The 26,086-nt window shown below is 66.6% G+C and overlaps 8 protein-coding genes across 8 annotated transcripts; 5 read left to right on the top strand and 3 right to left on the bottom strand.

Annotated features, from left to right (window-relative positions):
- Positions 1–1,595: 1,595 nt before the first annotated feature.
- Positions 1,596–2,082, top strand: EMIHUDRAFT_230254 (hypothetical protein; the record flags this gene model as incomplete). Its single annotated transcript, XM_005785246.1, has 2 exons — positions 1,596–1,882; positions 2,025–2,082. 2 exons carry the CDS (start codon positions 1,596–1,598, stop codon positions 2,080–2,082), a joined length of 345 nt encoding a protein of 114 aa, XP_005785303.1.
- Positions 2,083–2,572: 490 nt separating this feature from the next.
- On the bottom strand, positions 2,573–4,164 carry EMIHUDRAFT_441732 (hypothetical protein; the record flags this gene model as incomplete). The annotated part of the gene is made up of 3 exons (XM_005785245.1): positions 3,915–4,164; positions 3,775–3,838; positions 2,573–2,937 (listed from the first exon to the last, which is right to left on the bottom strand). Coding segments are annotated over exons 1-3 (555 nt in total), but the record flags the coding sequence as incomplete, so codon positions are not given.
- A 6,615-nt stretch (positions 4,165–10,779) lies between these two features.
- Positions 10,780–16,152, top strand: EMIHUDRAFT_467888 (Saccharopine dehydrogenase; the record flags this gene model as incomplete). The annotated part of the gene is made up of 9 exons (XM_005785244.1): positions 10,780–11,622; positions 11,675–11,980; positions 12,279–12,369; positions 12,670–12,710; positions 13,382–13,901; positions 14,330–14,619; positions 14,784–15,046; positions 15,084–15,276; positions 15,384–16,152. The coding sequence occupies 9 exons, from the start codon at positions 10,780–10,782 to the stop codon at positions 15,708–15,710; spliced, it is 2,874 nt and encodes a 957-aa protein (XP_005785301.1). The 3' UTR covers positions 15,711–16,152.
- Positions 16,153–16,228: 76 nt separating this feature from the next.
- On the bottom strand, positions 16,229–19,079 carry EMIHUDRAFT_112057 (hypothetical protein; the record flags this gene model as incomplete). The annotated part of the gene is made up of 5 exons (XM_005785243.1): positions 16,229–16,487; positions 16,558–16,849; positions 17,074–17,691; positions 18,126–18,429; positions 18,459–19,079. 5 exons carry the CDS (start codon positions 19,077–19,079, stop codon positions 16,229–16,231), a joined length of 2,094 nt encoding a protein of 697 aa, XP_005785300.1.
- A 543-nt stretch (positions 19,080–19,622) lies between these two features.
- Positions 19,623–21,370, top strand: EMIHUDRAFT_429528 (hypothetical protein). Its single transcript, XM_005785242.1, has 4 exons — positions 19,623–20,152; positions 20,345–20,468; positions 20,700–20,789; positions 20,862–21,370. Exons 1-4 carry the CDS (start codon positions 19,635–19,637, stop codon positions 21,174–21,176), a joined length of 1,047 nt encoding a protein of 348 aa, XP_005785299.1. The 5' UTR covers positions 19,623–19,634; the 3' UTR covers positions 21,177–21,370.
- A 186-nt stretch (positions 21,371–21,556) lies between these two features.
- EMIHUDRAFT_230246 (hypothetical protein) lies at positions 21,557–22,570 on the bottom strand (the record flags this gene model as incomplete). Its single annotated transcript, XM_005785241.1, has 2 exons — positions 21,557–21,868; positions 21,971–22,570. The coding sequence occupies 2 exons, from the start codon at positions 22,568–22,570 to the stop codon at positions 21,557–21,559; spliced, it is 912 nt and encodes a 303-aa protein (XP_005785298.1).
- A 243-nt stretch (positions 22,571–22,813) lies between these two features.
- EMIHUDRAFT_230245 (hypothetical protein) lies at positions 22,814–24,097 on the top strand (the record flags this gene model as incomplete). Its single annotated transcript, XM_005785240.1, has 2 exons — positions 22,814–23,377; positions 23,546–24,097. The coding sequence occupies 2 exons, from the start codon at positions 22,814–22,816 to the stop codon at positions 24,095–24,097; spliced, it is 1,116 nt and encodes a 371-aa protein (XP_005785297.1).
- A 245-nt stretch (positions 24,098–24,342) lies between these two features.
- EMIHUDRAFT_230244 (hypothetical protein) lies at positions 24,343–25,362 on the top strand (the record flags this gene model as incomplete). Its single annotated transcript, XM_005785239.1, has 1 exon — positions 24,343–25,362. The coding sequence occupies one exon, from the start codon at positions 24,343–24,345 to the stop codon at positions 25,360–25,362; it is 1,020 nt and encodes a 339-aa protein (XP_005785296.1).
- Between the last annotated feature and the right edge of the window lie 724 nt (positions 25,363–26,086).

The following is a 26,086-nucleotide window of genomic DNA, read 5'->3' as shown; positions in this document are numbered from 1 at the left end:
CTTAGGTGCTTAGGTCGCCCTCGCGAGCGTAGCTACGTGCTGACATTATCATACGAGTGATCCTGAGTACCCACATGATGTGCCTGCCTATCGCGAAGCACGGGATTGCGGCCTCACAACGCTCACGATCCGGTCGAGCCCTCGAATATCACACGCACGCACGTGGGGTGCCGGGACGGCTCCAACATGTCTCCAACATGTACATGTACATGTCCATGTCAGCGTCGCATGCATCCGCCAGCGCTGCGAACTCCTTGTCCATCCGATTTTTGTACGCGTGCATCGCTGACTTGACCTCCTCCGCATCTACATGGTCCAAGAGATCGCCATCAAAAACCCAAGCTACGGAGTGGAAGCCGCGGTCGTCGGGACCACTGCCAAACCTGCCAGAGACAAGGTACTCCAAGCCCAGCCGCGCAACACGCCGCCGACGCCGCGTCGCCAGTGGCTGAACCACCCACGGGATTCATCGCCTCTGGGTAGCGAGTGGTCTGTACGGCTGCGGTCAATGGAGATAGCTCGTCGATCCTGCTCCTTGACCTCCTCCCCCTGGTACGTCTCTCGCGAGTAGCCCGCAAAGTGCTCCCAATTGGGCGGGTTCTCCCCCCCTTGTGCTACTCGCGGGTGATCGGCCACCACAGTGCGCTGCCGCTTCTCGTTGGGTGACAGCGGCAGTGCCCCTCTCATTCTCTCGAGCCGCTGCTGGGCTCGGTTCAACTGCCGCTCAGCTGCGCGCACATGGGCTTCGGCCAGCTGACGGTCCATCAGCAGCGCCATTGTTGCCGCCCCAGAAGCTTTGGCGCGTTGGCCTTGAAGCCAATCGAGCGCCAGCACCATAGTGATAGCACTCGGATCGGGCTGCTCGTCGATCCAGGCGGCCAGTAGTTCCAGCTCCTCGGGAGTTGCTGCCTGCTGTGGGGGCGGCTGCTCTGGCAGAGTCGCCTCGATACCGGCCTCCGTCAGCTGCTCATTAATTTTTCGCCTCCTGCGCGGCGGCGATGAGGTTCGGCCGATCGCCCTTCGGCCCAGTGACGGCGAACCGCTTTTGCTTGCGTTTTCTCTCTGGAATATTCAACGTCACGAGCACGCCAAAGTCGTTGGGCTTCTCCGCCCTGCCGACCGGCTTCTCATTGACGTGAGTATGCGGCATGCTCCGCAGCTCAGCAAGTTACGACAGGAACGCGTCGGTCGCCATCTGATCTTTGGGTGCCACAGCAGGTGCGGGCGACGACGTGCTGGCCATCGCGGTGCCGGCTTAGAAGGCTGCGAGCGCGGAACGCCAAATTTGAGCGTTTCGAGCGGCTGTTCATGGCGCAAGGGGTACGCAAGAAAACTAACTTTTGAGCGTCGAAGTTACTTCGAAAAGTAAGCTGTTACTTCGAGAGAGCTCGCGGAGAGCTTTTACATGGTGTGTTTAACGTTGTGTGGCTCCCAGGGGTTGCCCGTTTACACGGTGGGGGCCCGGGGCTGGCACCCTGACCGTGGACTCAGCCAGGACTCGGTTTGGGGAGGGCGCGAGTGGGAGAACTTTTCGGCGGTCGTGGAGGGTCGTGGAGGTCGTGGTCTGGCGAGTCATGCTCGTGCGGACAGCATCGATGCCGTCGCCGGACGCGGCGGCGAGGCACACGCGACACGGGCGCCGGCGAGCGGCGTGGCGCGTCGGCAGGCCCACCACCGACCACGAACGGATGCGCGACGAGCGCGCTCGGGAAGCGGCCGCGGGCGATGCGGAGCTTCCGCCGGAGGACGACGCGGTCGAGATGGCGAGCGTCGTCCACGTGCTGGACAGCGTGGCGGAGGTGGGCCCGAACTACACCCTGCTGCTGCGCAGCAGCTATGGGACAAAAGCGTCGAAAATGTCCCAAAAAGCGTGTCATCGCGGGTTTTGCAGCTCCGCAGCCTGCGCGCGCTGCCGGGACGCACCGCTTGCTGGATCTGTGCACTCCCTGGGACCCAGGGAGTGCACAGATCCAACAGGAGTGAGTAGACTCGACGCCGTACATGTACTCGAGATGGAGCTGCAGAAAGTACGCCGCCGAGCGTGCCACGAGCGTGCCACCGAAGGCGTCCCGGCGGCGGTGATGGAGTGTGAGACCTGAGGCTGCGGAGGTGACGCCTGAGGTACCGGCCCGTGCACAGCCAGCGACCGCCACGGGCTCAGACGAGACTTGTCGACTCGTTCCGGCTCAGCTTCACCGTGGTCATCGGGCGTCTGTCGACGTCAGGACCACCCATACAGCTCGCGGGTTTGAGGTCGCAAGAGCCAAGATGGTGGCGTTTGGACATCCCAACCATCACACAAGACAGCCTGTAGGTGGTGGCGGGACGGCGCAGTGTTTGTGGCACTCGGCAGTAGGCACCCGCGGCACGGCCCCGCTGAGCGCTGTCGGCTCTCGCAGGCTGCGGAACCGGCCCCAGAGGGGGACGGTCCGGGCGAGTGTGGCAGCTCCTGCGCTAGTATGGGCACCCTCTATCATAGCACTACTGATCCTGGTCATTGGAGCTGCCAGGGATAGCGTCAGGAGCCGGTAGGAGTCAAAACCCCTCTCATATTTGAGAGAGACATCGTGTCCCCTGTGTCCCATATTGCATAAATACTCTCGCACAACGAGCCTCAGCCTCACAGCTCACGCACCCACAAGGATCAAGGTCAACCCGACCCCCGGCGCCGGTGTCCGGTGTGCGGTGAGCGGTACTGTACGTCGGTGTACGTGGAACGTGCCCCTGTCCTCGAGACTCCGACGCGCGTGTCCCCGAGCGAACGACTCTGGGCAGTGATCTCCTCCGGACTGACACTACTTCTCTCCCGCTCGCCTCGGCGCGGCACGGAGGCCGCCATCGTCGTCGTGCGGGCTCGCCGAGCCGATGGACGATGCGGCTGTGGAGGGCGGCAGCGGTGCGGCGGCGGCGGCGGTGAGTGTGGCGGTGGCCGCGTCGAGCGATACCGCGGACGAGGCGCGCGAGGCGTCTCTCGAGGCGTCTCTCTGCGTCCCTCTCGCTCCTCGCCTCGCCTCCTCCTCCCTCCCATCCCCCCCCCTGGCAGCCTCCCCCCTCCCGGCCCCAGGCCCTCCTCCGGCCCCAGGCCCTCCTCCGGCCCCAGGCCCTCCTCCGGCCCCAGACCCTCCTCCGGACAGAGACCCTCCTCCCCCGAGCAACTGCTCGTGGACGGACCGGTTGAGCGCCGCGATCTCCTCCTCAGCGGCGGCGTCGTCTGCGGCCGCTCCGCGCACCGCTGCGAGGCGGGGCGCCGCCTTCGCCCCGAGGGAGGAGCAGGCGGCCGGCCAGGTGGGGCGGGAGCCTGGGGCGGACGTGATTGCGTGCAAGGAGGCGGCCGGTTTCCTCTGGCGAGAGGGCGCCGGCGTGGCGATGAGGGGCGAGGAGGGAGGGCGGCCGGGCGAGCGGGCGAAGAGGCGGGTGACGAGGCGGTGCACTCCGCTGCCCTGCCGCCCGCCCTGCGCCGCCTCGTGTGCGCCTCCTCTCTCGCCCTCCTCCTCGTCCTGCAGCCGCGCCCGCCCCCCTCCGCCAAAGAGCGCCCAGCCGGCAGGCGAGGGCCAGGCGGCGGAGAAGGGGGTGCGGCTGCCCGCGCCGGTCGGCCTGTCGCTCGTCCCCCTCTCCCCGCCTACAGCCGATGCTGCGGCACGCCTCTCACTCAACGAGGCGGGTGCAAGGCGAGGCCGCTCGTCCTCTTCTCTCCGCGCCGGAGGAGAGGGTCCTTGAGAGGGTCCTTGAGAGGGTGCCCAGCGGCGAGGCACGGCTCGGGCGACGCGGGCGGCGGTGCATCAGGAGGATGAAGGCGGCGAGGGGGAGGATGCGGGGGAGGAGGTCGGCGAGCAGGAACCTATGGGAAGGTTCCGAGACGGTTCGTGTGGGAGTTCGTGGAGAGTGCGGAGGGGAGGAGGTAAATGTATAGGAGCCACTGCGGCGTGAAGAGCTCGAGCGGGTCGTCCCCCGGGGAAGCGCCGCCGATGAGGTCGTGCAGCTCGAGCTGCTTGACGAGGAGCATCCCGATCCGGAGCAGGAAGCAGCACGCGCAGACGAGCATCGCGCGCCTGAGCTGCGAGAGAGTGCGAGCGAGCCGCGCCGCCGCCTCGGACTCTGGAGAGTGCAGCCGGGCGAGCTGCTGGTACGCGCCGATCCGCTGGATGCAGTAGAGGGCGGCGAGGGAGTAGGCGGTGCTGAGCGCTCCTTCGAGCACGCAGTAGGCTACGAAGGCCTCCGAGTGCTCGAAGTAGTGGAGGAGCGTCTCGCCCGCGCGCTCGAGGAGGAGTATGTTTGCAAGGGCGAGGAGGGCGAAGGCGAGGTTGGCGCACACGAGCACCTCGCGGCGGAGGAGCCGGATGGAGCGGCCCGAGAAGAGGTGGTTGAAGGCGGAGAGGATGAGCGTGAAGGAGCCGAGGAAGAAGACGCCCGATGCGACGTGGCACGAGTAAACGCCCTTCTGGACGCGGGACGAGTCGGAGGAGCCGTAGGCGCGGCCGGTGGCGAGGAGGATGTACCGCGGCAGCTCCAGGAAGGCGCAGAGCCACGTCGAGGCGAAGAAGGCGACGCGCACTGGCGAGACGTCGCCGCGCCGGCCGCCGAGCGCATGCACCACCGCCGAGACGAGCGCGTGGGTGCACCAGATTAGCACGCCTCCGAAGAGGAGGCAGCCGACCCGGCCGGCCTCGTCGGCGGTGTGGCGGGTGTTTGCGTCGGTCGTCAAGATTCTCATCGAGTCGGCCCGTGCCGCACACGGCACCAGCGAGCAATGTGGACTGTAAATAAAGGTTTTCCACGGCGAGCATCGATACAGACGCCCTTCCCACTCTCGAGGTTCTCGAGGGGCATCTCCTTTGGCCGCGTTGGGTAGCGAGGATTGGTGTGACGCGATCCACGCAGGCGTGATTTCTGACGGCCGACCGTCAGTGCACGGAGTTGCCCCTTCTCCGACTGCCCCGGCTAGTTCCCGAGGTCGCGCGGGGCTGACCCCTGCGTCCCCCGAGACCTAGCGCGGGTGGGTTGGAGGGCTCGCTGCAAGAAAGGGCTGTGTAAGAAGCCGATGCCCCGTAGTCCGCCCCACTCCTCCCCATCGGGCCGCATGAGCGGCCACGCCTCGCAGATTCGTTTCTCGCGCCTACTTCATCGCATCCTCCCGGCCCAGCGTGGGGGGTTCTGCGAGGTCGACCTTGTACCCCTCGTTGTACTGCCGGGTGAGCTCTGGTTTCTCCTTGTCACCGTGCACGACCGGCGCGTTGGCCGGGGCGCGCATCGCGTCCGCCCAGGCGGCGAGGACGCCGTCGTGGGGCCGCCGGTGGTGGGCCTTGTTGTAAAGGTTGTCGCTGAAGAAATCGACTGGCATGCCCCGCTCGAGCGCGACCCGTGATGCCGGCAATGTACTTGGTCTTTGCGCAGGCAATCTCTAACAGATAGAGAGAGAGTACACAGTGATATTTTTGATTTTTATCCAGAGTGAATCTTGCCAAAATGGCAATCGGCCGACCCGGCCGCCTTGCGCGCTCCTGCTGTCCACACTCTATCTCTACGTATTAGGCAGGTTCTACAAATGAAACGTCAAAAGAAGGGGTCGGCTCGCTTTCTACTATACAGAAACACATTGCCAGGCCAACCCTGCGCGTGTGCATCCTGGCGGGATGGTCACTTGATCACAGAGGAGAGATACGGGGACGCGGCGGGGAGAGACCTGGGGAGATAGCAGATACGGGGAGGTGTCGTGAAAAAACTGGTCCAAGCTGGGGCTCGTGGTGGTGGTGGGGGGTGGGGGGGGTGGGGGGGGCAGAGTTTTGGCAGTTGCAGTCTGCCGACGGGCTAGTTCCAATTCACTCTGACACGCTAATCTTGAAAACGCGTCCAACGGAGCTCCGTGTTGCTCCCAGCGGAATCCCCCGCGCTTCCTGCGGCCATGGCCGATGATACTAGTATGAGAGGTCATCTGGCTACCGCGAGCGCGACTCAACTCGCCGACGTCGTCCGATGATTGTGCCTCAAAGTCAGCCTCCGGAGGCTATCGTGGGGTCGAGCCGGCGGTAGCCGTGACATGTGGTTCCACCGCCCCTCGCAGGCTTTGCCTCTGACCGCCACCGTTCCCAGGCTGCCTAATGGGATGGAAAGGAAGGCTGGGCGAGCGTATAGAAGCGTGCTCGACCTCGTCGTGGCAACCTGCACGGCAGCGCTGGTAGGCGCGATGAGCGTCGTGCCACCTGACCCAAGACGGGTCGCAGGCGTCGTACCGAGCGTGTCGAGACCGTGTCCTGATGTGATCTGCACGGGTGAGTCACGTCGGCGTCAAAGGAGCGACGTGCGACCTGTCAGAGCTTGATCTCCGATCTCAGCGGCGTCGAGTCGTCTCCGGCGCGCGACAAAGGTACATACCCAGAGGACGCGCAGAGGCAGCTGCGACCCAGCCGAGTGGACGGTAACACACCGCGCCACCTGCTGTGTGTTACCGTCCACTCGGCGGGGTCGCAGCTGCCTCTGGAAGGCACCGATATGTACCTTTTTGCGCAAATGGTCAAATCAAGGTTTTGCAACGCGAGCTGTGCCACACAGTGAAATGGAACTAGAGGCCACGCACGCACACACGTAGGGATCCCTATACGTTTGTGTTTGGGAATTTGTACGGGTACATCGAATCACCCCCTGACGACCCTCACCCTATCACCCATCACCCCTCTCGCTCTCGCCCTCTTACACACGAAAATAGCGTCGTCCAGCACGAATGGGCGATTCGCGAGATCGCAGTACGACAGCCCATCAGCCGCTCTTCTGCATGCGCTTGCGCTCGCGCCGCTCGAATTGGTGCACGATGGACGAGAAGCATACGACGAGCAGCAGTGAGACGAGCGCAGGGAAGAGCACGTAGACACCGACGCGCACGAGGCCGATGTGCATGGACTGCTTGTGGCACACGGCGCCCGAGAGCGCATAGTCGCCACAGTCGGGATAGAGCACCGCCAGCCCCTCCAGGTCGTCGTCCGTGAGGCACGAGAGCGGGTTATGCTGCGTGCGGGCCTAACGCGGCACGCACCAATGGACGCATAATGGACGCGTCCCGTCCCTTTCCGGCGGCGCCAGCGCGACCTCCATTTGCGCGTTCCGGACGGGGTACGAGTACGCCAGCCGTCCGTCGGCAAAGTCGTAAACGTCCACGATCTTTTCGACCTCGGCGCCCGGCGGAACACCCGGCCGGACACCAGCCCAGGGGTTGGTGCAGTTGAACTCGCCCCGGGTCGGTCGGCGGCCTGAGGAAAGAGAGGGGTCAGGGACACCTCTGCACGCACGCTGAGTGGTGGGCCGTGTCCCTCGCATCATTTCTAAGGGCGGCTGGGGGGGGGGGGGGGGGCGGTGGACGAGAGCTGTAGCTGCGCGAGCTGGACTCACTGGTGCGAGAGAGAAGCGGTCGAACAGTGTGCGCGTAGAGGCGAAGTTCAGTGTGCTCGGCGTCATGGCACGAATCATGTACACTGTGCTGTCGTGCTACTCTGGTCATGCGGGCTTGTGCCGGTTTCCAGCGCGTGTGCGTGAGATGTTGCGTGTGTGCTGCGTGGCCTGCGAGGACGGCAGCGCCGATGCCGGCGTGGAACGAGTTGTTTCCCGGCAGCGGCCCGGCGATGGGGACGTCGGGGAACGCCTGTGCGGGACGTGTCACGGACGCGTCACGGACGCGTTCTGCTGTGCCGTGGCCGCTCGCTCGGCGGGACGCTGCACCCAATTGTCGGGGATGTTGTCGGGGTGGCCGAGGCCGAGAAAGTGGCCGATCTCGTGCAGCGCCGCCGCCTAGGTGCGGGCAGGGACCGCCGGCATTCAAGTGCGCGCTAGATGAGCGCAAGCCGGGCGCGGTGCCGTGGCGCCTCGAAGTCGAAGCAGTCGAAGCATGGCGAGAAGATGAGCGTGTTGAGCAGCGGCGGGACGATCAAGAGCGTGAGGAACGTGCTGAGCACGCAAGGGTTCCAGTGCGAGACGGCGCGGACGCCCGCAGTCACGCGCTCCCGACAAGAAAACTCGTCGTCGCCGTCCTCGTCCACCTTCCGTTTCCTCGCGCCCAAGGATCGGTACGCGATGCGGCAAAAGAAGACCAGGTAGAAGACGAGGCCGAGCGTCATCAGCCCGTACGTCAAAAAGTCGACCAGTATGCGCGCGCTTTGCGCGCCGCCGAGCGACTCCTAAGTAGGCGCGTGGCAGAGGTGCGGACGTCAAGGTGGGGACTGGGGCATGGGCGAGGCAGGGAGGAGGAAGGGTGGCCATCTCTGGGCCATCTCCACATCGCTCTGTGAGACAGGCAGGAGAGCCCCGGCGCAGTCATGACGATCCATGTTGGCGAAGCAAGTCACAGAGCTCACCACAAAATCACAGTGAGAGGAAGGTTTGGCTTGACCGGGCCCCGCAATAGGTGGGCGGCCCCGCAACGGTCGGCACGTCGACCCCGAGGCACGAGGGTCGTCGGTTGAGCTAGGGAGCCTGGCGATGGACGCCAATGCGAGCCCCCTCTCGTGGCACATCTCGCCGTCAGTCCTCGACAGGTTCAGAGCAAAGTGCGGGCGGGCGGGCGGGCCTTGAGGGCGTGGAACTGCGAGCAGAAGGCTGAGTCCATGTACCAGCAGACGTCCTCGGTGTTGAACGTCAACTCGCCCGCGTAGGTCTCGACGACCTCGTTGTGGAAGGGGCGCGCGCCGTTTGTGTAGCGGAAGGTGGAGGAGCGCCGGATAAATGGCTGCAAGCGACAAGGTGAGGTCAATCAATCTATCTCTCTCGCGCGCGCTCTCTCGCTCTCTCTCTAGCTCTCTCTCTCTCTCTCTCTCTCTCTCTCTCTCTCTCTCTCTCTCTCGCTCGCTCGCTCGCTCGCTCGCTCGCTCGCTCGCTCGCTCGCTCGCTCGCTCGCTCGCTCTCTCGCTCGCTCGCTCGCTCGCTCTCTCTCTCTCTCTCTCTCTCTCTCTCCTCTCTCGCTCTCTCTTTCTCTCTCTCTGTTTGTCTGTCGGTCTCTATCAGACAGGCCTTCGCGGTGGCGACGGGGTTCTTACCCGAGCCGGACTGCGCGTTGACGTGGTTCCTGGCGTTGTCGCCCAACTTCTCAGCTGCCACATCGAGCGTCTCATCTGACTCCGTCAGCTGGCGTCCGCTCGAGCCGATTGCCAGCAGCGTGACCCAGATCTCGGCAAATGGACAGCCGCCGTGGGGTTGTCCCAGCTGCTTGGCGCTTTTGGGCGGGCCGAAGTTTAGGCCGGCGAGCTCACACTCGCGCGTGACGTCGAGGAACTTGATGTGCCTGTTGTTCGCTGCCCACGTGTCAAACGCATGTGCGATAGCGGCACGGTAGTCGTCGCAATCAAGAAAATCTTGGCCCAGGATGCCCTCGCGAAAACGCGGCTTCAGGAGTTCGCAAAGCTCCGGGTTCCACGCCCAAGTGATTCCTCCTCCGAGTCCGGTGCTGTCGTCAACTGCTTCAGGCATCGTCCAAAGGAACCCAAGCTGCGCCACCACGTCGCGGTTGGATTTGAGGCCGTTCATCTGGTCCTGAATCTCGCTGATCTGCGCGCCGTAAATGGACTGCGACTGTGAGATCCAGCCGTGAGCGCTGCCGACTAAAAGAAGCATACGGAGCGGCGGCAGGGCTGGGGAAGCAGAAGGACAGCCGGCGACGCCCAGGTTGTTCAAGTGAAAGCAGGCGGCTGCAGACGCAGGGGCTCGGAACCTTCCAGTGCAGACGGTCGACCTTGTACCCCTCGTGTACTGCCGGGTGAGCTCTGGTTTCTCCTTGTCACCGTGTGTGACCGGCGTTGGCCGGGGCGCGCATCGCGTCCGCCCAAGCCTTCCGCGATTCGATCCCGCAGCCAAAAGCTGCTCGCGGCCGACTCCGCCATCGCGGCCGCAGCTGTTGAGCTCTCCAGAAGACTGGTGCCTCATATGCTGCCTCCCTGCGGATGCTGCCGGCGAGCCTGGCGGTCCGCTGTACTACAAGGAAGTGCTGACTCGATTCTACCTCGAATTCTTCTACCCCCACGACTCGGAACGCGAATGTGACAGGACCATCGGGTCCTTCAGCCACCAAAGTGAGATCACCCGAGAGCAGCTGAGTCTGCCTCTGGCCTCGCCTCCCTCTCCTTCAGGCATTCGTGGCATCCTATGGGTCGTCCAGAGTATCGACCTCTGGCTTGTCAGCCGGTCACTTGAGAGAGAGATTTTTAGAAGCCAACAAGAAATGTGTCACACAGAGTGATTTGCGCTCGGCAGCTTGTCGACTACCAGCCGGAGCCGTCTTCTTCTTCACTTGATGACGACCATGAAGTACAGCGATCGCCACCTCGCTGGCCTCTCCGCAAGGAAGGCCTCCCGACCGCGTCGAACTCACGGCGCGGGCTCTCTCGGCTACGGGACCGGCCCCAGCTTCGGCTGACTGAGCTCTGAGGGCTGACAAGCTGCCGAGCCCAAATCACTTAAAGTCGTGATTTCTTGTTGGTTTTCTAAAATCTCTCTCTCTCAAACTCTGAACAAATGACGTGTGAGTGTTAGAGTTGTTTGCTATTGCTAAAAAAAGAGGTCAAACAAACTCTGAGGTCTCGGTTTACGATTTTTTCGCGCGCCCTGCTTTGTTTTGGTTTTTCAGCGGCCAGAGCGCTGCGCGTGCATAGTTAGAGGTTAGGTTAGAGCTTTGGAGCACTTGGAGTGCAGTTATCAGCCGCACGCCTAGGACCGGGGAGGTAGTTCCAAGAAGCGCATTCGTTTCTTGCAGTGTGTTCCGCGTCGGAATTCCCGAGCGATTGCAACCTTCCTGTTCCGCTTCAAACCATGCGGCGTTCCCTCGGCGTCCTCGCCGAGGCGTACTCCAAGTGGGAGCGTCGCGCTCCGCTGACTCCCTCCCACGTCTCGCGGCTCGTCAACTCGGGCGTCGAGGTGCTCGTGCAGCCGTCGTCGAAGCGCGTTTTCACCGATCGCGAGTTTGCGGCGGCAGGCGCGACCATCACGCGTGACCTTTCGGGCGCCAACACCATCATGGGCGTCAAGCAGCCGCTCAACGGCTCGCTCCTCCCCGGGAAGAACTACCTCTTCTTCAGCCACGTCATCAAGGCCCAGCCCGAGAACATGCCGCTTCTTGACGAGGTCCTCGAGAAGAAGGTGCGGCTCATCGACTACGAGTGCATCCGCGAGGGCGGAGGCGGGACGACGCCTCGGCTGGTTGCCTTTGGCGAGTTCGCCGGCATGTCGGGCATGGTCAACGGCCTGCGCGGGCTCGGCCTCCGCCTCCTCTCGCTTGGCCACTCGACTCCGTTTCTCTCCATCGGCCCGACGCACGCGTACACAGACTACTCCACGGACGCGCGGCGGGCGCTGCGCGCGGCGGGCGAGCAGGTAGCTCGCGCCGGCCTGCCCGCGGAGTACTCCCCGCTCGTCGTCTGCGTCGCCGGCACAGGCAACGTCTCTCGCGGGGCACTCGACGCGCTCGACTCGCTCGGCGAGGTCGTGGAGAGGGTGGCTCCGTCGGAGCTGGCCCGCCTCTCGGCGCTGGCGGGGACGGCCGGCGAGCACCAGCACAAGGTGTACGTCTGCGTCACTGGCGCGCAGGACTTCGTCCGCCCCGCCCGGCCCGGCGCCGCCTTCGACCGCGCCGAGTATTACGCGAGCCCGACCTGCGTGCGGGCCGGCTCCCTCGGGCGGCGTGCAGTGTCGCGGAGCTGCCCCGTAGGCAAACCCCGAGGAGTACGTGCCGTGCTTCCACGAGACCATCGCGCCGCACGTCAGCCTGCTCGTGCCGACCATGTACTGGGACCGCCGCTTCCCGCGCCTCCTCTCGACGGACCAGCTGCAGAGCCTGCGCGCCTCAGGCAACAAGCGCCTGCTTGCGGTCGCGGATCTCACCTGCGACGTCGACGGCGCCGTCGAGCCGCTCGTCCGCTCGACCACCATCGACGAGCCCTTCTTCGTCTACGACCCCGCCACCCGCACGGAGCAGGCCGACCTGGACGGGCCCGGCGTGCTGATGCTCGGCGATGTCTAGCCGAGAGGCCGCCGAGGGGCCGCCGAGAGGCCGCTTAGATAGCTTGCGGGCTGATACTCGGCGTCGATCTCCTGCCCTAGCTGCCGCGCAAGGCCACGTCCGCAGCACGTCCGACGCGTCCACGACACGTCCGCCGCACGTCCCTCAGGCGTCGACATCCTGCCCGCCGAGCTGCCGCGCGAGGCTAGCGCCCACTTTGCACAGGCGCGCTCCCCCCCGTCCCTCGACGCGGCCGCCACACAGCGAGGGGCACACAGCGAGGCGTCTGTTTCACACCACACCGCGTGGGCAGGCGCTGCTCCCCTTCCTCGACGCGCTCGCCACCCCGGGCGCTCCGACCTCCGCCGACCTCCGCCACTCAGCCGACCTCCGCCACCTCACACGTGCTGCTTGTGAAAAGGCGCTCCGCTCTCCGCCGAGCTCTCCGCCGCGACCATCGCCGAGGCCGGCGCGCTCGCACCGGCGTACGGGTACATTGGCGCGCTGCGCGAGGCGCGCGAGCGCGACGAGGAGTCGCAGCGGGCCCTCTCTGGTCGCGACGCGGCCCTCCGGCATCACTTGTCTGAGGCGGAGGCGCGCGCGGTCGCCGGCTCGACCGTGCTGCGGCTGAACGGCAGCCCTCTTCGGCTCGGGCCCGGCGCAGCTCCTCGAGGCCACTGATCGGCGGTGTTGCGTTGAGCTAGGCCACCTCTTCGACTCGGGGCTCATCAACGCGGCGCTCGACGTCGTCGAGGCGGCCCAGCTCACCAGCCCAGCTCACCAGCCCAGCTCACCAGCCCAGCTCACCAGCCCAGCTCACCAGCCCAGCTCACCAGCCCAGCTCACCAGCCCAGCTCACCAGCCCAGCTCACCAGCCCAGCTCACCAGCCCAGCTCACCAGCCCAGCTCACCAGCCCAGCTCACCAGCCCAGCTCACCAGCCCAGCTCACCAGCCCAGCTCACCAGCCCAGCTCACCAGCCCAGCTCACCAGCCCAGCTCACCAGCCCAGCTCACCAGCCCAGCTCACCAGCCCGGCTCACCAGCCCGGCTCACCAGCCCGGCTCACCAGCCCGGCTCACCAGCCCGGCTCACCAGCCCGGCTCACCAGCCCGGCTCACCAGCCCGGCTCACCAGCCCGGCTCACCAGCCCGGCTCACCAGCCCGGCTCACCAGCCCGGCTCACCAGCCCAGCTCACCAGCCCAGCTCACCAGCCCAGCTCACCACACCAGCCCAGCTCACCAGCCCACCTCACCAGCCCACCTCACCAGCCCAGCTCACCAGCCCAGCTCACCAGCCCAGCTCACCAGCCCAGCTCACCAGCCCAGCTCACCAGCCCAGCTCACCAGCCCAGCTCACAAAGAGCAGGCGGCGCCCTCTGAACCCGGTCGGAGGCTTACCCCGAGCCTCCCCTTAGGCGGCGGGCGGCCGCTTCGACCTGCTCGAGGTGACCGTCCGGCCGAACGAGTCCACCGGCCGCGAGCCCGCCTCGAGCCTCCGCCAAAAGTCGTCTGCGCTGATGCAGCTCACGCTCGACGCCGGCCGCGCGCCGCTCGACGCGGTCCTCTCGCAGCTGCAGGCGCTGGCGGCGCGGATGCCACTCGCCGAAGCGTCCGTCGTCGAGCTGCCCGAGCATTGCGGCGGCGTGTACGACCGCACCATCCCCGGATCGGCGGGCGGTGGCGCCGCCGCCCTCGCCGCCTCGGCGGCTGCGGCGCCGGCGCCGGGCGGCAGTCGGATTGTCGTGTTGGGCGCCGGGCTGTGCGCGCTGCCGGCGATCGAGCTGCTCTCGCGCCGCTCGGCGGACGTCGTCACGGTCATCAGCGCGGTGGAGGGAGAGGCGTCCCGCGCGTGCGCTGCCCTGGGGCGCCCAAACCTTCAGCCGCTCACCGTCGACGCTCGGCCGACCAACGCTTCGGGGTGGGGGGCGCTGTGCGGTCTGCTGGGCCAGGCGGACGCGTGTCTCTCTCTGCTGCCGGCCACGATGCACGCTCCGGTGGCGGAGGCGTGCATCGAGGGCGGCACTCCCCTTGTGACGGCGAGATATAGCCGAGATATAGCCGAGATATATCTCGGCACTCCCCTCGTGACGGCGAGAGCTCGCCGAGGGGACGCCCACGGCTCTCGGCCTCGGCACGCGCGGCTCTGCCCTCACAGGCGAGCTACGTCTCCGAGGAGCTGCTCGCGCTGCACGAGCGCGCCGTCGCGGCGGGCGTGCCCCTCCTGGGCGAGATGGGGCTCGACCCGGGCGCGAGATTACCCGAGATTACCCGAGATTACCCGAGATGGGGCTCGACCCGGGCGCGGGCCCCACGTCGGCCGTCGAGCGCCGTCCGGCGGCCTCTAACTGATCAGCTGCTAGCAGGCTTGGACCACATGTCGGCGGCCGAGCTCATCCGGCGCGTGCGCGAGGAGGGGGGCGCCGTCACCGCCTTCTCTTCCCTGTGCGGCGGCCTCCCCGCGCCCGAGTGCGCCTCCTCCACCCCGCTCGCGTACAAGTTCTCCTGGTCGCCGGCCGGCGTCATCTCGGCGACGCGCAACCCGGCGCAGTTCACCGTGGACGGGGCGGTCGTGCGTGTCGCCGGCGAGGAGCTGCTTCGCTCCGCGACGCCGCTCGCGGACAGCTCGCGCCTCGGCCGCACGCTGCGCCTCGAGGTGGCGCCCGCACCCGTCCGTGCTCACCCACCCCGCTCTCTGCCACACACAAACGCTTGCCTCTCCGCTCCCGCCTCCACGCCGCTCCTCCTCCGCTCCTCCTCCCCAGTGCTGCCCAGACTTACTCCCCCATCTCTCCCCCGTATCTCCCCCGTATCTCCCAGGTGCTGCCCAACCGCGACTCGCTCCCGTACGCGGAGCTGTACGGCATCGAGGCGGAGGCGCACTCCGTCTTCCGCGGCACGCTCCGCTACGCAGGCTGGTCGGGCCTCTTCGCCGAGTTTGCCGATCTCGGCCTGACGGAGCCGGCGCCGCTGCCGGCCGGCGTGCGCACGTGGCCTGAGCTGCTCGCGTCGCGCGGCGTCACCCCTACCGCGGCTCCGGCAGCCAGCGCCCGCGTCATCGACGCGCTCGCCTCGCTCGGCGCGTGCGCGAGAGGCTCAGCCCCTGCGATTGTGAGGCAGCCACACCATCGCTGCTGCTCCACCTGCAGGCGTGTGGGACGGGTCTGCGCCCGAGATCAGCACCGACGCCACCGTCGCCGACGCCTTCAGCGCGCTGCTCGCTGGCCGCCTGAGCTACGCGCCCGGCGAGAGAGACGCCGTCTTCATGGAGCACCGACTGCACGTCGCCTTTCCAGACGGCCGCCCGTCCGAGGTGCCTTCTCCTTCCAATCGCCACCCTCCACCACCACCAACTACGTGCGCGCGCGAGGCGGGACACACGACTGGAGCTTCGCCCCCGCGCGCACGCCCTCCCATCAGGTGCGCTCGTCGTCGCTGGTGAGCTACGGGACGCCCGACGGAGTCTCGAGCATGTCGCGGTCGGTCGGCATCACCGCGGCGCTCGGCGTGCAGCGCCTGCTAGAGCAGGGCTCCGCCTCGTCAGGCCCGGACGCCGAGCCGCTCGCGGGCGTGCTGCGGCCCACGCTCCCTACCATCTACGAGTACTGCTTGCCGCGGCTCGCCGAGGAGGGGTTCGCTTTCGAGGAAGGCATCGAGCGCGAGGCGTCGGCGCCCTCGACCGCGGCGACGCCCATGCCCGCAGGGCGCGGCACGCCAGGCTTCCGCGCAGCGTCCGCCGCGGCCTGATCAGCAACAGCCATTGCGTTCTGTCGCTTTCCAAGATGGCAGCAAGATGACGTCCACAAACGATGATGATCATGTGGCATTGTCTCATTCATGGATCTCCCTCAGCCCCTCTCTGTTACCCATCAATCCGGCCCATGATCGTTGCACCGCACCTTAGCTCCGCTCATCACTCTTGTCCCGATGAGGGGGGGTGTCGGCTGTCGCGTGTCGAGGCCCTCCCAACAAATTCGCATGGTTGCTCATGCCAGCTCACACGTGTCTGCTGTCTGGTGTCACCGCGACGGCGCTGCCCATGGGCGCTGCGACCTCTCTGGTACACTAACCAGAGGGACGCCGCGCACCCGCGCTCCGCTCTGCGCTCTGGCTCTGAGACTGAGATATCTGGGAGGGTCGCGTGAACAACATGGCAAAATCCCAAAAAAACAGTACCGATAGAGTATATAATTATAAATTGTGACGACGACCGAAAACTTGAGATCAAGAGCTCCAAGTATTCGTTAGTTTTTTTCGGGCGGCCTCTAAATCGCCAGGCACAAGCGCGCCGATCCCTCCTTCACGGCCCGCAGCACATCATGGATCACAGAGACACGCGGCCCGGCGGCCTCCGCCGCGCCGCTTACGCGGTAGATGCGGTACTGGACGGGCGGCTCGCGGGAGAGGAAATCCCACTCAAAGTAGGAGAGGTCAAAGACGTTGTGGTCGTAGTAGCGCGACGTCTTGACCTCGACGAACTCGCGCACACCGCTCCCGCCCCGGTCGCAGACCACCAAATCGTACCTACAGCAGAAGGCCGAGCAGCTGAGCGCGCTCGAGACCTCCGATCGGCACCACACACAGCGAGCCGCACGGCGCTCGCGTCTCCGCCTCGTGGTTGAGCCAATCGACGCGGCGCGACGGTGGCAGCGTGGCAAGCAGCAAGTTGTACACCAGCGCCTCGCCCCACCTCCCCACGGCAGCGAGCTCGGCGCGCGTGTCGCCGCCGCTACCGCCTGCGCCGCTGCCACCGCCCGCCCCGCCGCCGCCGCCGCCGCCGCCGCCGCCTGTCGCCCGAAGCGGGGCGAGCGCGACGGTGCCGCGCCACGGCGGCGGCGGCACGGAGGTGCGGCCGGGCAGGTGCGCCCAGGGCAGGACGGAGCGGCCTGGGTGGCGGGGTGGTCGGTTGCGGGAGGAGGGAGGACGCAACCGCGCGGGAGGCGCCGCCACCGCATTGAGCGGGCGAGCACGGACCTACAGGAGAAGGCTCCGAGAAGGCTCCGAGACGGTTCCGAGGTGAGGCATCGGGCCGGTCGAGCACGCGCCTCTACCGAGGTCTGACCGCCGCCTCCTCCTCCTCCTCTCGCCTCCCCCTCTGCTGAGGTCTGACCGCCAGCCAGGTCCCTCCATTCTCCTCCCGCCGCCTCCTCCTCCTCCTCCGCCGCCGCCTCCTCCTCCTCCTCGCTTTCCTCCTCGTCGTCGTCGTCGCTTTCCGCCTCCTCCTCCGCCTCCTCCTCCACCTCTCCCTCCCTCTCCTCGCTTCCCACCGCCTCCTCAGACCTCCCCACCCCAACCCGACCCGCCCTCTCCCCTGCGTCCGCCACTCCCACCCCCACCTCGGACCCTGCCGCCGCCGCCTCGGCACCGCAGCCCGGCTCGGCCACCGCCGCCGACGCCGACTCGATCTCCGACGCGGCTGCCTCGGCGCCGCCTCCTCCCGTGGCGCCTGCCTGGTCGACCTGGTCGTTGGTTTGGCCTTCGGCCGAGCCCGGAGCCGCGAAGCGCCTCGCCCGCCACTTCGTGGCACCAAGGTGGAGCATCAGGTACTCCGTCGCCACCCGCTGCAGAGCGTCGCCGTCGAGCTCGGCGGAGGCGGGCTCGGCGGAGGCGGGCTCGGCGGAGGCGGCCTCACCGCCGCGGCGTCGCCTCTTCGCCGGTCTAGCATCGGGCGTCGCCATCGCTGCCACTGTCGCGCGCAGAGCTGTCCAAGTGGGGCGCGGGTACTCGCCTGCTCCGAGCGAGGGCGGGTGCTCGAGGAGGGTCGTCAGGCCGTGCGATGCCTCTGCCCCCCCAACGCCTCTCGCCCTCCAGGGGGCGGTGGCGCGCCGACCCGAGCTGCAGCCGAGATGCAGCCGAGATGCAGCCGAGATGCAGCCGAGATGCAGCCGAGGTATACGTGTACGAGACGGGAGGGGCGCGCGCCGATCCGAGCTCTGCAGCAGGTCAGCACGTCGCCCACGCGCCCGTCGGACGGGGCGGCGAGCCTGTGGGACACGTCCAGGAAGTGTCACGGACATGTCGCGGATGGCGCCCGCCCGAGGGCGGAGGCGAGCCGCGGCGGGAGCGGAGCCGTCGCCGAGGCTGCAGCTCCGGAGGCACCGCGAGCGGCGGCAGAGAGGGACGAGCCGTGCGGGGGGAGCCTCGCCGGCCCCGCCCCGCCACCGCCGCGGAGTGCAGCCACGCTGGCGGCGTGCCGCTCGAGCGCGAGCTGGGCAGCCACGGCGCGCAGCTCCGCCGAGGCGTGGGCGGCGCTGCGCAGCGCGTGGATCGTGCCGGGCAGCGCTGCTGGCACGAGCCGCACGCCGAGCGAGGCGAGGGAGCGGCCAGAGGCGGCCTCGAGCCGCCCTCGGAGCGCCGCGGCAGAGACGTCGAGCTGCTCGGGGGCGGGAGCGACGAGCTCGAGCTGCTCGGGCCGCGCCGCAGGCCGCTGCAGCTCGGCGAGGAGCGCGACGAGGTGCTGCGCCGCCTATCAGCGACGAGCTACTCGTGAGGAACTTTCTTCCTCCAGAGGAGAGGAGGTGCTGCGCCCGCCTCCGCGTGACTCATCCACCCGCCACCCTCCCCGCCACCCTCCTCGCCGCCACCCTCCCCGCGCCCCGCCGCCGGCCACAGCGCACACACAGCCGGGTGGAGACGCAGCGGTCCGACGCCGAACGCGGAGAAGGAGGCGAGCGGACTCGCGTCCTGCATGCCCGCCTCCGACGCCTCCGACGCCTCCGACGCCTCCGGCTCCTCCTCGATGTCAATCTCCTCCTCTGCAGCTGTGGCGGCCGCGGCGGCGGGTGGCGGCGGCAGCGGAGGCACGAGGCGGCTGCGGAGCGCCGCGACCACCTCGGGCTCGAGATTCGCGATGCAGGCGATGCCGTGCGTGGCAGCAAATGCAGAGGCGTAGCTCCCCACGAGCCGCTCGATCTCCCAGACTTGGCACAGGCTGGGCACGGCGGCCGTCGAGAGGCCGACTGCCTCGAACGAGGACACGCCGAGCGCCAGGCACGCGTCTCGCGTCACCGCAGCAGCACTGGCGTATCTGCCACGCGTGGCGATGGCGGCTGCAGCACGCAGGCACTCGCGATCGACAGCTGCCGGCGTCGGCGGCGGGCGAGGGTGTAGCAGCATATCTGACAGTGACAGTGAGTGAGTGGATCGCGAACGGTTTGTCTCGCTGCCGTGGCTCTGCCAAGCACGGCGTTTCTCGTTTTAGCCGCAGCGTTTTCTTTTCTGGCTCTGCTTCCGTCTCGCGTACTGGTAGCGGTTTTGCGCTGCCGCGCGCGCTCGCACGCGCGAATTTTCGCCGCGTTTTGCAGCAGATCTCCAAGGCGGCGGTGGCGGGCGACGCCGACAACATCAACAAGCAGGCGCGCAAGGAGCGTACCGACTGGATCAACAAGCAAAAGAACAAGGAAGTGACGCTTCTTGTCCTCGGCCCCAGTGGGGGGTGCCAGCGCCGCCTAGCTCTGCAGACGGGCCCCTCCACCCTTCCTGTAATCATGTAGTCCCCACATTCGCAATCGTAAAAAGAAAGAAAGAAAACAGACAACCCAAGGGAGGGATGGGAGGACGGCATTCGCAATCGTGGGATCCCTTGGACGCTGGCGCGATTTCTTTTTGGTTGTTTGCCACCCTTACGTCGGCGACATCGGAGTGATCGGAGACAGCAAGGTACCTGACGGCATGAAGGTGCTCGTCACGGGTGGCGCGGGCTACATCGGATCGCACACGTGCCTTGAGATGCTCAACGCCGGATATGATGTCGTCGTGATGGATAGCCTGTACAACGCGACGGAAGAGGCGCTCAATCGGGTGAGACAGCTGCACGCAGACGAGGTGGCAAAGTCCGACGGAAATTTGAAGACTAAGGAGCTAAAGTTTGTGAAAATCGACCTGCTCGAGCCGGAAAAGCTCGACGCGCTCTTCAAAGGCGCAAAGGACAAGGGCGCAAAGTTTGACGCGGTGATTCACTTCGCTGGGCTCAAGGCTGTCGGCGAGAGCGTGGCGAAGCCGATCTTCTACTACGAGAATAACATTGCAGGCACGCTCAACCTGGTCAAGGCGATGGAGAAGGGCGACTGCAAGAGCATCGTCTTCTCCTCCTCCGCGACTGTGTACGGCGACCCCGCGTCGGTGCCCGTCACCGAGGACTTCCCCACGAGCGCGACCAACCCGTACGGACGCACGAAGCTCTTCATCGAGTGAGACGCCGCACACCGCAGCCGAGCCCGCAGCCGCGCCCGCAGCCTCTCCAGAGAGGATCTGCAGCCGCAGCGCAGAGCGCACGGAGATGCCATCAGAGAGCGCAGAGATGCAGAGCGCACAGATGCCGGCTCGCGGCGAGGACCCCGCGCATGCCCCTCCTCCGAGCCTGGCGCGGGCCTGCACGGCAGGTACATCCTGAAGGACCTCTACGAGTCGGACAAGAGCTGGAACGTGATCCTGCTCCGCTACTTCAACCCGGTCGGCGCCCACAGCTCGGGCAAGATCGGCGCGCCGCCCCCGGGGGCGGGGGGAGTCGGGCGGGGCGCCGCTCCTTGACATCGGAGTGCGAGGTTAGGCGAGTCGCCGAAGGGGATCCCAAACAACCTGATGCCCTACATCCAGCAGGCGAGGGAGAGCCGAGATTCTTTGCGAGCTCTGGCCGAGATGCACACACCGACACCAAGCTCGCTGCGGGCGGGCGGCCGCGCCTGTGACTAGCGTCTCTGCTGACTAGCGTCTCTGCGCACGTGGGGCTGTGGACAGGTCGCGGTCGGGCAGCGGACGCACCTCTCCGTCTACGGCTCGGACTACCCTACCAAGGACGGCACTGGCGTGCGGGACTACATCCACGTGGTACGCCCGGCCGAGGCACCGCCTGGCGGCTGGCGGGGCGTGCGCACGACGTGTCCTGGACACGTCCCGTAGGTCGACCTGGCCAAGGGTCACCTGGCGGCGCTCAAGAAGGTGGCGACCAACCCGGGGAGCGTGGTGTACAACCTTGGCACGGGGACGGGGTACTCGGTGCTGGAGATGCTCGCGGCGTACGAGCTTGCGTGCGGCAAGACGCTCGAGCACGTGCTCGCGGACCGGCGGCCGGGCGACGTGGCGGTCTGCTACGGCAAGCCGAGCAAGGCGGAGGAGGAGATGGGGTGGAAGGCGGAGCTCGGCCTGAAAGACATGTGCGCCGACTCTTGGCGCTGGATCTCAAACAACCCGAACGGCTACGACCCTGCGCCATAGAGGGGCAGGTGCCGGTAGCGCAGGGGAGGAGCGCAAGGAACGGGCGAGCGGCGGGCGGGCAGAGAGCGAGAGGTTGATGCGGGGACTCCACGGGGCGGCCGGCGCAGAAAGCGGGCGGGTGTGCGTCGAGCACCCTGCAGCTGCACGACGGACAGCGCGTGCGTTGAACGGCGTAAATTTTGACACTCTTTTTCGTCCTTGTGCGAGGGTGTGTGGAGATGGCAGATGCACGCAAGAGATCTCGGCAGACCTGCTCGAAAGGTTTTTGGCGGGGATCCGAGGACCGCGCTTGACCTTAAGAGCGAGCCTGCGGTGTGCACGCGCGTGGCTCTCTCTCTCTCCGCTCCGCGGCTCCGCTCTCTGTTCGCGTCGCCGATGACTCAAGGGCTGCCGAAGTGCATCCCGATGAGGCCCGCTTCCGCGAGCCGGCGCAGCTTGCGCATCGTGTCGGGCGCGCGCATCTCCGCCTCGACCTCGAGCGACCTCCCCTCGTGCAGCCGCTGCAGCAGCGCCTGCATGCGCGGCTCCTGCAGGATCGCAACCACCTCGGGGTCGCGCAGCGCCTTGTCCGCCGCCTCGCGCGCCGAGCGCTCCTCAGCCGTCTCTACGGCGGCCGGGCGGATGGCGGCCTCTCGCGCCGCTCCCTCCTCGCCGAGTGCGCTGAAGTGCTCCCCCATCAGCTTGAGGAAGGCCTGCGGGGAGGGGCGGGAGGCTCGACGAACCGCTTGAATCTCGCCGAACCTGCGAATCTTGGCTGGTCTCGGTGCCTGCAAAAAGTCGCGCATCTCCTCCACGTGGCCGTACCGCTCCATCGCCGACTTGGGGTCGGTCTGCAGCGCCTCCATCGCCTCGGCGCACCGCGCGTCCGTGAAGGCCTTGCGCAGCAGCGGGTCGGCAGCTACCTTGGCCAGCAGCTCCGGTGTCACCCACGATGCGCCTGCGACAGCGCCACCCGCCGCAGCCTCCGCCTCCGCCATGCTGCTCTGCACCTCGGGCAGCTGCAGCGTAGACGCGCCGCCGCGGCCATCACCACGCACGACAGGCAATGCTCCGCTGGCAACAGGTCTGCGTGCTGCTTCCGGCGGCGCGCGTCTCAGGTTGGCGGGTCTGACGCACAGTCTGACGGGTTTGGCGCCGCTCATGATGCGCACTTCATACCTCCCGGACTCAGCCAGCCAGCTGCACGCGCTGCCGATGGCACCGTTGAGCTCCGGGCGCGAACTGAGTGAGTGTACCTCGACGAGTGCGCCAGTGAGAGAATCGACGGGTGTCGGCAATAGCTGTGGTGGTGCTGGCGGAGGAGCCGGAGCGGGCAGATGGTCGGATGGGACCTGCAGCAGCGGTGGGACGTCACCTTCGTCTTCGTCGAAGGATCGATCCTCCAACGCCGCCATCGCAAACAGCGAAAAAGAAACGCACGCGGCCTACAGCGAAAAAGACTTCCGGCGGGGCCGGCTCTCAGTTCTTTCCTCTTTCGATCTATCTCGCAGACGCGCCCCGGTTTGTGTTGTCTGTTGTTGTTGTCGCCTCCCACAACGGCGCCGAGTTACAACAAAAGTTCTTTTTGGCCCGCACAACTATTTAAACAGACAATCGCCGACGGGGACGGGGACGTCCGACGTCGGGCTAGAGCTCCAATGGACTCACCCCGCATCGGGACCGTCGGGCCTGAGCTGCTCAAGCTTGAGCTGAGCAGCGGCGGCCGCCTCGGCTTTGCCGGCGCGGTGCTCGGCTGCGACGGCTGCATCTATGGCGTGCCAGCCGACGCGAGGCAAGTGCTGCGCTTTGACCCAGAGACGCAAAACTCGATGCTGATCGGAGCAGACTTGGGTGGGGAGGAGTACAAGTGGTCTGACGGTGTCCTCGGCCGCGACGGCTGCATCTACGGCATTCCGCACGACAGCGCAAGGGTGCTGCGCTTTGACCCGGTGGCAGAGGAGGCGACGCTCGTGGGGCCCTACCTGGGGCAGGGAGGCGGCAAGTGGGACGGCGGAGTGCTCGGGCCCGACGGCTGCGTCTACGGCGTGCCCTTCAACTCTGCGCGTGTGCTTCGCTTCGACCCGTCGACGCAGGAAGTGACTCTCGTCGGCCCGGACCTTGGCGAGGGCGACGAGGCCAACCCGCAGGGGGGCGGCAAGTGGCGGGGCTGCGTGCTCGGCAGGGACAACTGCATATACGGCATCCCGGGCAGCTCATCGCACGTGCTGCGCTTCGACCCTACGACGCGCGAGGCGAGCCTCGTCGGACCCGACCTCGGCGAGGCGGGCGAGCCGGCGGGCGAGGAGGAGGACGACGACGGCGCCTCTTCCTCCTCGCGCTCGTCGTCGTCGTCGTCGTCGTCGTCGTCGCGCGCGGGGTCTGCGGCGCAGGCTCAGTCGACGCACAAGTGGGCGGGCGGCGTCATCGGCCCCGACGGCTGCATTTACGGCCTGCCCTTTGTCGCGGAGCGCCTCCTGCGCTTCGACCCGCTGACGCAGCAGGCGACGCTCGTCGGCGGCGACCTCGGGCAGGGCGGCGGCAAATGGTCGTGCGGCCTCGTCGGCGCAGACGGCTTCATCTACGGCATCCCATACGACGCGGAGCGCGTGCTGCGCTTTGACCCGAAGACGCAGGAGTCGGCGCTGATAGGGCCAGACTATGGGCTGTTTGGCGACAAGTGGTCCTCTGGCGTTGTCGGCACCAACGGGTGCATCTACGGCGTCCCGTACCACGCGGCGCAGGTCTTGCGCATCAGAGGGATCGTCCCGCCACGCAGCAACGGCAACCGGCCCGACACGGCCGTCGCCGTCCCCAACGGCGTCCCCACGTCAAAGGCGGAGCGCGCGCTCGTGGCCGAGGCGCTGTACAAGCAGGCCGTCGAGCTCGGCGTCGAGGGCCTGCTGCTGGTGCGGCTAGCGGCGCACGCCGAGGAGAGGATGTGAGGGCCCCGGTCTCGCCCGGCATGCGATGTCGGACGCTGCGCCATGTATGTACTACGTAGATCCTTCGTAGAGGCGAACTGAGTGAGGGACGCACAGCTGGCACCATCAATCATGTACACACATACTAGCTTTGAGCTATCCCATGAGCCTATCTGGCACGCGATTCCATGGGCTGTGTTCGCGCCGGAGCGTGGCCACTGTTTTACGAGACATCTCGACCACGCGCTCGCTCTAGAGCGGTTCGTATGCCCTCGGAAGAGGCCACCGATGAGCTCGTCGCTCTTTCATCCATCCTCGGTCCTGACCTGTGGGTCGACAGCGAGTCGGCAGGGAGGATCGTGATCGCCGTGACGCCAGAGGTGGTCGACGACAAAGAAGTGGTTGGCGCGATCGCGATGGAAGTCAGCCTTCCTTCTTCGTATCCGTCCAGCGCCGCCCCCATCATAACGTGCTCGAGCCTCGCGCAGCACGCCGACCTCTTTGAGCACCGGTCCGCTCCCAAAGGAGGGTTCTTCGCACCGTCAGCGGAGCAGGCGAAAGCGCTCGCCGCTTCGGTGGCGGCGGCTGTGGATGGCGGCCATGGCGACGTGGTCGTCTTTGACGCCGTGGCGGCAGCGCGCGAGTGGCTCGCGACCAACGCAGCGTCCAAAGCCTCCGACGCCGACGATATCTGCGCGAGACTCGCAGACGCAGAGGTATCGGAGAACGACCTCGAGCTGGACGAGTCTGATATGGACGAGGAGCTCATCGAGGCGTTGTTGGAGGTCCTTCCCGGCGACAAGCGGCTCCAGGCGGCGGCTCGGCTGCCGTCGGGGAGTGCGCGGCAGCGCGAGGCGATCAAGGCCGTCTGGCTCAGCCTCACCCCGCAGCAGCGGCGACAGATGGTGGCCGATAGCGACTCGGACGGTGATTTTGAGGACCTGGACGAGGAGAGCGAGGAGAGCGAGGAGGAGCATGCACCCGTCAAGAGGAGCAGCGGCGGCGGCGGCGGCAAGCGCAAGGCGCCGTCGCTCATGCCGCCGCCCCCCGCGCAGCGCGCCTGCCATCGCGGCCATCGCCTGACGCCAGTCAACAGCAAGCCGCGCGACTACCGCCACCTGGCCGCGGGCGTGGGACACTGCGACCTGTGCGGCATCGACTTTGAGTACACTCGCGGCGGGTACCACTGCGACGCCTGCCGAGACTGGGACTGCTGCGTGGCGTGTGGGAGCCAGGGCGCGTCGCAGGGGAAGGCGGCCAAGGCGAAGAAGAAGGGTCGGCGCTGAGGGCCGTGCGGGTTTTGGGTTTTCGTTATAGCCTGTTATAGCCGGCGTGGGGCGTGGCGCCGAGCCGGCGCGACGACTCAGCAAAGAAAGAAAGACCGAGACATCCCAAGTTACGCCACAGAGTTACGCTCTCGTGCGCCGTGCCCGGTGGGCGGCTGCCGGCTCTCTTGGGCGAGGGTGGAGACCGCTGCGGGGGAGGAGGCGCGCAGTACGCAGACGTCCCCACCTTTGCTGCCCTGATTCTTTTTTGTGTGCCGGCAGTGCGCGTGTGCGCGCCAGTCCCGTGCCAGTGTTGTCACAGAGAGCTCATCCTACAATTCTTAGAATTGGCCACAGGGCTGCAGAAGCCGAGCAGCGTATCTCAGTAGTTTCTTCACAACGCCGTACCTGTGTTGGTTGCCAGTGGCAGTGCGCGCCAGTCCCATTCCTAGTGAGTTAGAGTCGAGTCGTAAAATTCTTTTTTTGAGAGCGCCTTCGTTGTTGATAAGAAACAGGAGGGGTCCCTTGTCACAGTCACACACACACACACACACACACACACACACACACACACACACACACACACACACACACACACACACACACACACACACACACACACACACACACACACACACACACACACACACACACACCGCACCGCCTAGGTGGGAAAGAGATGAGGAGATGGGACAGCGAAGGAGGAGCACAAACACGTATGGGAGGTTAAAGTTGTGCGTCACGC

Source organism: Emiliania huxleyi (assembly GCF_000372725.1).
Source record: "Emiliania huxleyi CCMP1516 chromosome Unknown EMIHUscaffold_162, whole genome shotgun sequence".
NCBI lineage: Eukaryota > Haptophyta > Isochrysidales > Noelaerhabdaceae > Emiliania > Emiliania huxleyi.
This window is presented reverse-complemented; position numbering and strand designations above follow the sequence as displayed.